The 12,439-nt window shown below is 34.1% G+C and overlaps 2 protein-coding genes across 4 annotated transcripts; one reads left to right on the plus strand and one right to left on the minus strand.

The window, feature by feature from the left end:
• Positions 1 to 3,636: 3,636 nt before the first annotated feature.
• LOC111469465 (probable linoleate 9S-lipoxygenase 5) lies at positions 3,637 to 10,229 on the plus strand. The gene is made up of 9 exons (XM_023114740.1): positions 3,637 to 3,892; positions 4,862 to 5,154; positions 5,542 to 5,782; positions 5,868 to 6,209; positions 7,055 to 7,140; positions 7,224 to 7,331; positions 7,414 to 7,718; positions 8,948 to 9,211; positions 9,295 to 10,229. Exons 1-9 carry the CDS (start codon positions 3,697 to 3,699, stop codon positions 10,046 to 10,048), a joined length of 2,589 nt encoding a protein of 862 aa, XP_022970508.1. The 5' UTR covers positions 3,637 to 3,696; the 3' UTR covers positions 10,049 to 10,229.
• Positions 10,230 to 10,760: 531 nt separating this feature from the next.
• LOC111469515 (50S ribosomal protein L27-like) lies at positions 10,761 to 11,945 on the minus strand. 3 transcript variants are annotated; one of them, XR_002714879.1, is made up of 4 exons: positions 11,743 to 11,945; positions 11,527 to 11,651; positions 11,041 to 11,426; positions 10,761 to 11,003 (listed from the first exon to the last, which is right to left on the minus strand). XR_002714879.1 is itself a non-coding variant. In XM_023114813.1 (4 exons), exons 1-3 carry the CDS (start codon positions 11,825 to 11,827, stop codon positions 11,190 to 11,192), a joined length of 447 nt encoding a protein of 148 aa, XP_022970581.1. In that variant the 5' UTR covers positions 11,828 to 11,944; the 3' UTR covers positions 10,761 to 11,003; positions 11,148 to 11,189. The 3 variants fall into 3 exon arrangements, 2 of the variants coding, with proteins under 2 accessions (XP_022970581.1, XP_022970580.1); XM_023114813.1 differs by having other exon boundaries at positions 11,148 to 11,426; positions 11,743 to 11,944; XM_023114812.1 differs by having other exon boundaries at positions 10,761 to 11,426.
• Between the last annotated feature and the right edge of the window lie 494 nt (positions 11,946 to 12,439).

Here is a 12,439-nt window from a genome sequence, read left to right on the forward strand (position 1 = left end):
TCAGAGTGGATTTTCTATTTCTTTTATTTTTTTTAATGAATAAAAGTGATTTAAAAAATAAAAAAGTTCGGCAATTAATTTTTTAAATTATTAATTTGCGTATTGTTATTTTAAAGGTTTTTCTTTGTAAAGAAACGTCTCGTTTACGAGAGAATTGACATGGACATCATATTAATGCCTTCGTTAATTTAAAAAAAAAAAAAATATATATATATATATATATATATATATATACATATATATATATATATATATCTATTAATCATTTTCAAAATATAATTTATAAAGGAGGCGAGAGAAGAAAAATAATAATAAATTGAAATAAATGTATTTTATATTGGAAGGGAAAGGAGTGGAATAAATTAATTAGATTTGATTTTTGAAATTAAATAAATTTCAAAAACTAAAAAAAAAATAGTAATTATATTTAATAAAAATAAACTAACTATCAATTTATTACTTAAAATTCAGTTATAAAATTGTTGAAAGTAATTAACTTAATTATAAAAATATTATTTATCATTTTTTTCTATTTTAAATTTTATTTTTATTTTTTGATTTAATCATATTATTTTATATTATAAATTGAATGGTACAAGTTGGATAAACTCTATCAAATTTGAATTTATTATGGATTTTGTTTTTTTACCCTAAGTTTCGTTTACGACCGAGCTTCTGTATTTAGTTCTAGTTTTAAGACCGTAAACATTTTTGTCAAGTTCGGGAAGGTTGCCTTTAGCAACTACAGTGAAATTATGGAAAATATGTTACAGTTGTTGATGTCTTGATTAAAATTAGGTACGCAGTTGTTACTTTCAATCAACGTCGTTTTCGAAGTGTTTCATTTAATTCTAGAATTCTAATATTAATCTGATTGACTCGAGCTATCAAGGAGAAGACAAAGTTGTTCTTTGTCTTCTAAATTGACAATTATTAAAAATAATAAAATCTTTCGAAATTTTGAAGATGAAATCAAAATAAGTTGATTACCCAACTTAAACCATTCAAAATAGATTGAATTGATCGAGTCATTAGGGTTATCAGATTTTTAAGGAAACGATCATCATTTTGAATTTCCACGCAATTTTATATTATAAAGTTTGTTGAATAAAAAATGTATTAAATAAAGTAATAATTATTCAAATATCACCTTGTTCATGACAATATTATAATGGCAAATGACACTAAAATATTGGCAAAATATACGGTTGTTCTTTGTAATTATCTTATGATATATTTAATATATAGTTTATATTATACTCTTCAACTCGATTAAATAAGATTCGGATGTGATTAAAATATTAAATTATGATACCCAAGGGGAATGTAACAACGACAATATGGATATAAAAACTTCTTTTTGATAAAAATATACTATCTTGATCTTATCTTCATAATTTTAAATTTAAATTAACATCTCAATCTCGTTCATAAATATTTTAATATATTTATAAGTTTGATATTCATATGATTAACTCAATCGATGTTTATATTACATTGTATAATAGCTAAAATTTACCGTTAGTAGATATTGTCCGTTTTAGCTCACTACGTATCGTCGTCAGCCTCATAGTTTTAAAACGCGTCAACTGTGGAGTAAGTCTAGTCCTATTCTAACGAGTGCATTACATCATCCGATGATTGACATTGATACCATCTGTAATAGCTCAAGTCCACTGCTAACAAATATTGTCTGCTTTGACTCGTTACGTAACGGGTCAAAGCGGATAATATTTGTTAGCAATGGACTTGAGCTATTACAGATGGTATCAGAGTCAAGACACTNGATGGTGTGCCAACGAGGACGTTGGGTCTCAATTGGGTGGATTGTGAGATTAACATTCCTTATAAAGTGTGAAAATTTCTCTCTAATAGATGCATTATAGAACTGTGAGGCTGACGACGTAGAATTGAATGGTTGCGAACTAAAAAAAAAAATAAATATAAAAAATTTAATTAATTTAAAAATTAGTGAAATGATTATTAATTAATTTAATTTTTTTAAATATTTTTTTAGAAATACTCGTGACTTCCACATCTATTGAATTTAATATTTCTATAATTAATTTTAAAATTTTAAATTATTATTTTTAAAAAATACTCGTGACTTTGACATTTATTATCATCCTCACAAAATTGAATTCAATATTTATTTGAAATATTAACTTTATATAATAATAACAAAATACAAAAAAGAATTTTTTTTTTTAATATCAGTTTATATTTTATTCACACAACAATTAACCTAAATAATTAACGTTTTATGTGTTTGAATTTATTTGTGGCATGAAATAACTAAAAAAACATGTTTTTTTTTTCTTTATCTATTTTATTGGGGTTTAAAATATGTGTCGACCGACATTAAATAAAATTTCTTTTTATGCAATTTTATTATATTAATATTTTAGTACAACATAAATATTTATTTTTAAAAAATAAATAAAGACCAATGAGAAAAACACCATTTTTATTGTTTTTATATCATTTCATGTCTCATATGAAATTTTTATTATTCTTTTATTTTTAATTTTAAACATTTAAAAGGTCAAGAAGATAATAAGACAATTTTTGAAATAATAAGCGTATTTTTGAAAGAAATGAAAAAAGTTAAGCCGGGATTATTCGGGGTTGAATTGGGTCAAATTGAAACATTTTTTAGACTCAACTCAATTATTTGAATCGAACCATCCTTATTAAATAATGAACTCAACCCAATCCAATCGAATGAGCTGTTCAGATTGGTCAGACTATTTATTCGAACTTTATAACTATTATTTATTGTCAAATGATTAACTTAATTTAATATATATTTTAAAAAATTATATTTCCAATAATTAAGAAATATTTTTAAGAGTGGTTGAAAAATAAATAATAAAAAATAAAAAATGAAATAAATATATGTATTGTATATAATTGGATCACAAACTTAAATCTAAATCCGATCCAATAAATTCATAATTCAACTCACATTATACAAATTAAGTTATATTGATCGAGTTTTGAGTGATCAGATTTTTTGAACCCCTAATATTATTTTTTATTATAATTTAATCTAATTAATTAAAATTAAAAAAAGAGATAAAAGATGTAATTATCAAACGTAGTTTTATTTATTATTTTAATTTTAATTTTTTATATAAACGATATTGTTTCTTTAATGAAAACGTGCAAGTTACCACCTTTGTCTCTCTCTTCTAATTTCAACGTTAGGTGGCAAAAGTTATGAACAAATTTTTGTCTAAATAATTAAATTTCCCACGTGATCATGGCATTTTTTTGGTTCAATTTTAAAAATAATTTGATAAAATTTAAAATTTTATAATAAATTTTACAAATTTAATTCTTTTATCGATGTAACAAATCTTATGTCTAATAAATCTTTTTTTTTTTTTTCAAAATTATAGTAGATCAGATCAGTTGATTAAGATTAAAGTGTCGATTCCTAAGTTTTTGAGTTCGGTCTTCCAAATTTACGAGCTTTTTGTCAAGAGAAATGGGCACGAAACCCTTAAAAACCCGACGAAAAAAAGGTGAAATTAGAGTCAAAACTTTGACTTTGATTGGGAAAGCTTTTATGATAATGGTGGAAAAAGGAAGAACATAATGGGAGGCATATGTTGGGCTATAAAAAGCTAGAGCCTTGTGGCGTTGTAGAGCATGCACTTGAGACTCTCATAGATATACATAAGAAGAGATATGTTGATTGGAAGCATTGTGGGAGCTATCTCTGGGCTGAGGCATGGAGGGAAGAAGATCCATGGAACTGTGGTTTTGATGCGAAGCAATGTTTTGGATTTCAATGATTTTGGTTCTTCTCTTCTCGATAATCTTCACGAGATTTTAGGGGGCGGTGTTTCTCTTCGCCTTGTTAGTGCTGATCATGGCGATCCTTGTGAGTTCTTCGAGCTTTTTTTGAACTTTTTGATCGATGATATGATGTTTTTACGTATCTGTTGAGTTTGGTTGAGCTTGTTGAAACTATTTGAACTTCTGAGTTCTTCAAGTTTTTTTTGAACGTTTTGATCGATGATGTGATGTTTTTATGTACCTGTTGAATTATGTTCGGCTTGTTGAAACTATTTGAACTTTTGAGTTCTTCAAGTTTTTTAGACGTTATGATCGATGATTTGATGTTTTTAGTATCCGTTGAGTTATGTTCAGCTTGTCGAAACTATTTGAACTTTTGAGTTCTTCAAGTTTTTTTAGACGTTATGATCGATGATTTGATGTTTTTAGTATCCGTTGAGTTATGTTCATCTTGTTGAAACTATTTGAACTTTTAAACTCTCGAAAAATTATTTTATTTTTTCTGGGCCTCTTTAGTTCTGTGTTTTTTACGTTTTTCTTCTTTTTGTTTTCGAGTTTTATTCTACTCGAGTTCGAAATTGGATAAATTACAATATTACCCTTGGCCTTTTGCAAATATTTTAAACTAGACCTATTTCTTGAGCTAAAATATGTAAATAATGGACGAAAATCAGGACTTGAAACGGTGTGGTAGTGACCTAAAACAGTATAGTGTGACATTATTTCAGGTCTAAATTGTCGTTTGACGTTTAGTTTCTAATTCAAGGGTAGTTTTGAAACATTTACTAAAAGTCAAAATTAAAATTACACACTTTTGAGAGACAAAATATCCTTAAAGAACAAACAAAAATTCATTTTGAGACAAAAAAAAAACTAAAAGATATTTTAATGTTGTTTTTAACGTTTAAGATTCGGCAAACATGACCAATATGAGCATAGCTCAGCAATACGTAACATATACTTTAATTTTTAAGTCAAAAGTTCAATCGCTACCGATACCGAGTACTATTATTAGGTTATTGACTCGGGTTTTCTTGTTTCTCGAACAAAACAGCTAAAAATTTTCAAGGGAAAGTTGGAGAGAAAGCTTACTTGGAGAATTGGATTGCCAATACAATAATCCCAATATTTGCAGGAGAGACAGCCTTTAGTGTTACATTTGATTGGGATGAAGAACTTGGAGTTCCAGGAGCTTTCTTTATCAGAAATGAACATTTTAGTGAATTCTTTCTCAAATCCGTCACGCTCGAGGACGTTCCCGGCCATGGACGACTCCATTTCGACTGCAATTCTTGGGTTTATCCCGCTAAAAATTATAAAACCGATCGTATTTTTTTCACCAATCAGGTAAAAACTCACAATCAAATCTTTAATGGTAACGATATTTGTAACGGGTCGATTTCTTATAGTGCTACAATTCATTATTTCAGGTAGAGTAAGATGTTAAACGTTAAAGCTTTATAAAGTTGACACGTTATGTAATTTAAAATTATATATTTAAAGATTTTAATTCTAATTTATGAATAAAAAAAGAAGAAAAAAATGGTTGATTTTGTACATCAATTTGTAGAGTCAACTATTGATGATTAAATAATATAAAATGGTTTAAGCAACGAGTTTGGATGATAATGACACTTAAAATTTTTTAAAATAATTTATAATATTTTAATCAGCTGAGTTATGTTTAGATTGACAATAACTATGATCGGTAAAACTAATATTTTTTCAATACAGGCGTACCTTCCTAATGAAACACCAGAGCCACTACGTAAATATAGGATAGATGAATTATCGAACCTTAGAGGAAATGGAAAAGGAGAGCGGAAGGAATGGGATAGAATCTACGACTATGATGTCTACAATGATATTGGTGACCCAGATAGCAATTTGGACCTGGGTCGTCCGGTTCTCGGAGGGTCAACTAAATATCCTTATCCTCGTAGAGGAAGAACGGGTAGACCACCTTCGAAGAAAGGTAAATTCGATACTTAACCAGTTGAGTTAGATTCGAGTTGACATGGTTCATATAAGTTTTAACATTTGTGTTGAGATTCTTACAGATCCCAAAAGTGAAAGTAGATTACCGGACTCGAGTAAACCTACGGATGTATATGTTCCGAGAGATGAAAGATTTGGTCATTTGAAGATGTCGGATTTTCTTGCTTATGGCTTAAAATCTGTTTCTCGATCAATAAAACCTAAACTGGAGGATCTATTTGACACGACGCCCGGAGAATTTGACGACTTTAATGATGTGTTTGACCTGTTTGAAAAGGGGTTGCCAGTCCCAAGATCTTTGCTTGAGGGCATCACTGAGAACATTCCAGCTCCATTGCTAAAAGAAATCTTTAGAACTGATGGTGAACGATTTCTTAGGTTCCCAACTCCTCAGCTAATTCATGGTATGTTCTTCTTGTACTGTGTTTTTTTCGTGGTTGTTTGCTGTCTTTTTAAGGTAGAAACTAGATTTGTTTCTTGTTCTCCACTTCAATGTTTTTTTTTTTTTTTTTTTAAAATAAAAATAAAATAAGAATATCTATGATCACGAGTTTAGAAATGTTTGGGATGAGGACAGAGAAGACGCTCATCCTCATACTTCAATCTCCATCATTGCAAAATTCTATATTGATTTTCGTAGGGATCCCGACAAGGATTCCTCGAGAGGAGTTTTCCCCCTTCTTTATTAAAAAAAAATTTTCAATTGTTTTTGTGAAAATTTGACGGGTAGGTCTGGTAGTCAAACTCCCTTCTGCCTTTACACTTAAGGGTCAATTTTCGCTTGGCCCGAAGAAACCTTTGCACGCATTTGTTACCTTTTGGGAGGCCTACACCCCATAGAAACTGTCTACTTGAGACTGTCCCTTGGTCCGTAAGTCCTAACACAATGTTAGAATTCTAGCTCTTCCAGAGTGGTCTCACTGATGGCTCAGGCCTCCCTGGAAGGGGGTCTCCTTTGCCCTCCACCTAAACTGCGCAGAAAGGCCCAAAGCCAATCCTAGGGAACAGTGAAGCTTCATAGGATCTTTCTGTCTAGGGCAGGTAGTTCGCATCTTCACAGACATGTCTATTTCACCGAGCCTCTCTTCTAGATAGTGACCAGATCGTTACGCCTTTCGTGTGGGTCGAAACTTACCTGACAAAGAATTTCGCTACCTTAAGACCATTATAGTTACAACTGCCATTTACCTGACAAAAAATTTCGCTACCGTAATAATAATTTTTTTTTCTTTTTGATGACGTGAAATAGAGGATAAGTCTGCATGGAGAACCGACGAAGAATTTGCCAGAGAAATGTTGGCCGGAGTCAACCCTGTAGTCATTAGCCGTCTTCAAGTAATATTTTTTTATAATAATAATAATTTTTTTTCTTGTAACTTATTTTCAATAATTAAACTTGTAACATGTTTTAATTACAGGAATTTCCACCTCCAAGCAATCTGGACCCTACAATTTATGGCGATCAAACAAGCAAAATAACCGAAGAACACATCAAAGGTGGCTTAGATGGACTAACAGTGGATGAGGTAATCCAAGAATTTAGAGCTTATTTTAGTATTGGATTAAGCTTTTCTCAACACTTTTTGTTTAATAATTTGGTTCAATTAGGCACTCGAGAAGAACAAGCTATACATTTTGAACCACCATGACCCACTGATTCCATATCTTAGAAGAATCAATGGAACTTCCACCAAGACTTACGCTACAAGAACTCTTCTGTTCTTGAAAAATGATGGGACTTTGAAGCCATTGGCTATTGAATTGAGCTTGCCGCACCCACAAGGAGACCAATTTGGTGCCATTAGTAGGGTTGTGGTACCTGCTGTGGAGGGAGTTGAGGGCTCCATTTGGCTGCTGGCTAAGGCTTATGTTGCTGTTAATGATACTGGCTTCCATCAACTCATTAGTCATTGGTAAAGCTTTCTATTATCATGATCTAACTCAATGTTATGCATTTAGGTTGAAAAAAAGTAGGGTTTTTAATGAAGAAGATCGGTTTGGGGGTTAAGTTTTTCCGCTTGATTATGGGAAAAACCAAGAAGTTGTAAGTTAATATGTGAGATCTCACGTCGGTTGGAGAGGGGGAACAAAATATTACTTATAAGGGTGTGGAAACCTCTTTCTAGCATACACGTTTTAAAACCTTGAGGGGAATCTCAGCAGGAGAAAGCCCAAAAAAAACAATATTGGCTAGCGGTGGGTTTGAGTTGTTACAAATGGTATCAGAGTCTATCACTAGGCGGTGTGTTAGTGAGGACGTTGGCCCCAAGAGGGTGGATTGTGAGATCCCACATCAGTTGAAGATGGGAACAAAACATTCTTTATAAGAGTGTTTTTCCCTAGTTGACGTGCTTTAAAACTTTAAGGGGAAGCCTGGGAGAGAAAGCCCAAAGAGAACAATATTTGTTAGCGATGAGATTGAGTTGTTACAAATGATATCAGAGCCAACCACCGGGCAATGTGCCAGCGAGGACGCTGGCCCTAAGGTGGGTGGATTATGAGATCCCACGTTGGTTGGAGAAGAGGAACAAAACATTTTTTTATAAGGGTGAGTGGGGACACTGGCCCCCAAGGGAAATGAGTTATGAGATCTCGCATTGGTTGGAGAAAGGGAACAAAGCATAACTTATAAGAGTGAATGAGGATGTTGGCCCTCAAGTGGGGTAGATTGTGAGATCCCACATCGGTTGAAGAGGGGGAACGAAACATTCCTTATAAGGATGTGAAAACGCTGGTCCCCAAGGAGGTGAATTATGAGGTCCCACATTGGTCGTAGAGGAGAAACAAAACATTCCTTATAAGGTGTGGAAACCCGAATACCCGGAACATTCCTTATAAGGGTGTGGAAACCTCTCCCAAGCAGATGAGTTTCAAAACCTTGAAAGAAAGTTTGGAAACGAAACCTTTCTTATAAGGATGTGGAATCTCTCCCTGTCATAAGCATTTTAAAACCTTAAAAGAGAACCTAGAAAGGAAAGTAAAAAAAGAACAATATCGGCTAGTAATCAATGATAAGCTTAATTTTAAAAAATTTCACACTTTTTGTTCTTAAAGTTCAAGTTGAGTAGCATTTTAGTTCCCGAGTTATCCAACTCGATGATTTCATTTCAAACTTAAATTTACTTACTTCCATGACTCATAGGTTGAATACTCATGCAACAATCGAGCCATTTGTGATCTCAACAAACAGACAATTAAGTGTTATTCATCCGATTCATAAGTTGCTCGTTCCTCACTTTCGGGACACCATGAACATCAACGCTCTTGCTAGACAATCCCTCATTAATGCTGATGGTATCATCGAGACAACTCATTATCCCGCTAAGTATTCCATGGAGATGTCTTCCTTTGTTTACAAGAGTTGGGTCTTCCCCGACCAAGCTCTCCCTGTCGATCTAATCAAGAGGTATTCATTTCAAAACATTTCATTTAATTTTGTCGTTCGTTCGTTCGTTCATTCGTTAACATTCAAACCTTGCGTTTGTTAAGAGGAGTTGCAATGGAGGATCCAAGCGCCCCACATGGACTTCGACTACTCATAGAGGATTATCCATACGCCGTCGACGGTCTCGAGATTTGGTCAGCCATCAAAACATGGGTAACAGATTACTGCTCGTTCTACTACAAGAATGACGAAACACTCCGTAACGACACCGAGCTCCAATCATGGTGGAAGGAGCTTCGAGAGAGAGGGCACGGCGATAAGAAAGACGAACCATGGTGGCCAAAGATGCAATCCATTCAAGACCTAATAGAAAGTTGTACAATCATCATATGGATCTCCTCAGCGCTTCATGCAGCAGTTAACTTCGGACAATACCCTTACGGCGGTTTCTCTCCGAACCGACCATCGACGAGTCGTCGACTCCTACCGGAAGAGGGCACGCGTGAATACAAAGAGCTCGAGTCAAACCCCGAGAAGGCGTTCTTGAGAACGATAACTTCACAGTTGCAGGCTCTTGTGGGAGTGTCAGTTATTGAGATATTGTCAAGGCATTCTTCTGATGAGGTGTATTTGGGACAGAGAAGTAACCCTGAATGGACTTTGGACAAGGAGGCTCTGGAGGCTTTTGAGAGGTTTGGGGAGAGGCTAGGGGAAATTGAAGGGAGGATTGGTGGGAGAAATAAGGATCCAGAGCTGAAGAACCGAGTAGGGCCTGTGGAGATGCCTTATACTTTGCTGTTTCCTACTAGCTCCGAAGGGCTCACTGGTAGAGGGATTCCTAATAGCATTTCCATTTGAAATGGAAGCTTGCTTTGATTTCAGCTCATGGAATGACTTGTAAGCAATGCAACCAATTCCATATATGCATGTTTTAATGGGGTTTGTGTGTGTGTGTGTGTGTTTGTGTATTTGTATTGATGAACTTTGTGGAAGGATCGATGATTTTAAATAAAGAATGGTTTGAGATTTGAAGGTCTAACTTTGGGATGTTGAAATGTGCTTGTATTGGCGAGTTAGTTTGCAGATTTTGTGAATAATGGTCTTGTTTCCTGCAAGATCCCACTTCAATTTCGAGGAACGAGTGTCGTCAGGGAAGACGCTAGGCCTCGAAAGGGGTCGATTGTGAGATCCCACATCGATTGGAGAGAGGAACAAATGCCCGCGAGGACGCTAACCCCCAAGGGGGTGAATTGTGAGATCCCATCCTAGTTGGAGAGAAAAACACAACATTTCTTGTAAGGGAGTGTAAACCTTTCTCTAATAAACACGTTTTAAAACCGTGAGACTACGTTGATACGTTACAAGCCAAAATAGACAATATAATAGCCTCCAACTCCATTTAACTAATGAGAAGAAATCTATCCACCTGTACCTGTTTAGGTCCGTTTAAACAAGATTTCCTACCTTATTTGGGGCCGTCCTCAAAGTTCCATACTTCCAATTGAATTGACATCTCTAAGAATATATAGACTAAGCAATTAAGGACTAATGCTCATGGTTAGGCAGTGGATCAATGATTAAAAACGAATCCATAAATAAACCACAAAGATGAACGTTCATAACCTTTCTAATCCACAAACATAAAAGTTAATTACAAAGAAAATTATTTCTTGATTTCTTCACTGTCTGCAAAATAGCCAAAGTGGCATTCGAAAGAAAAGGAAATCAGACCTGCTTGATCAACATTCAGAACTCGCACTCAAACAGACCGCCTACATCCGTTCATCAAGCGATCACGTTTAGTCAGAATTTGCTATGGAACACCAAAAAAAAGACGGGAAAATTTATACCATTTTCATGATCATGGTCAACAACAAACTCAAGCATCATGCTGCTGTCTTCAATTCTGGAGAATAAATTTGCTATGGAACACCAAAAAAGGTAGAAAAAATTATACCAATTTCATGATCATGTTCATGTTCATCAATGAACTCAAGCATCATGCTGCTGTCTTCAATTCTGGAGAAATGTCAGTAGTGGCATAAACAGGATGAAGAACGTGTCCTTCCTTTGGTATAATATGCACCCATTTACGTCCGCTCAGCTTGTGCTTTTCGAACTTCACACAGCCTTCTTTCAAAGCAAACAGAGTATGATCCTTCCCTATTCCAACATAATCTCCAGGATGAAAACGAGTGCCCCGTTGACGAACAATAATGTTACCAGGAATAACTCTCTGTATCCAATCCACAAGGATTAACTCTCCATGACAATGTTCATAACAAATAATTTCAAATTCAATCAAATTTCTTTACACCAAGTTTCAATCCACTCACCTCACCACCAAATTTCTTCACCCCAAGATTCTTAGGTTTCGAGTCTCGTCCATTTTTAGTCGATCCAGCGGTTTTCTTTGTAGCCCAACGTCTGAATAATAAGCTTAATCCACCCGCAGATCCATCTGAATCTCAATTGCACAAACATTTTAATCATCATATATACCGACGGAGTAACATTTCAAGCAGAACTTGATCTAGATGAACAATCCTTACCACTAAAACTGCTATATACAGGAACATTGGTAACCAGATCCTTGACATTCAGTCGCTTGCAAAAGGTAGTCGCAATATTGAGCATGATTGAGAAACGATCGGAGAGTGACGGATGGCGACGGCGATGATCGGAACGGAGACGGAGAAGAGAAGGAGATCGAACAATGGTGGGGCAGCTGTTGAAGGAAAAATTTTAGGGTTCGGATTTTCTTTTCGTTTTAAATTGGGCTGATGGGCCTTTTATTAAAATTTATTTTTGGTTCTAATGGGCTCTTGGGCTTTTTTCTTCCAAAATTATCTTGTCTGATGGGCTTTTTACGCTTAGCCCATTATTAAATAAAATTTTTGAAAAAAGCTAAATTATAAAAAAAAATACATTTGACCATTGGACAGATGGAAACACCATCGAGATATTGAGGGTATATAAGTAATTATTCTAAATGTTTTGTTCTTAGGATTAGAAGAAAGTTTTACATGTTGGTAACATCCTAAGCTCACCACTAGCAAATAATGCAGATATTGTTCTTTTTGGATTTTTTCTTTAGGCTTCTTCTCAAAGTTTTAAAACACATCTACTATGGAGACAGTCTAACTCTACTTAGACTAGTGCCTCACACCGTCAGATGATTGGCTCCGATACCATTTATAACAGTTCAAACCCACTGGTAGCAGATATTATTTGCTTTGGCCCATTACG

This window comes from Cucurbita maxima, unplaced genomic scaffold (assembly GCF_002738345.1).
Source record: "Cucurbita maxima cultivar Rimu unplaced genomic scaffold, Cmax_1.0 Cma_Scf00040, whole genome shotgun sequence".
NCBI classification, from domain to species: domain Eukaryota; kingdom Viridiplantae; phylum Streptophyta; class Magnoliopsida; order Cucurbitales; family Cucurbitaceae; genus Cucurbita; species Cucurbita maxima.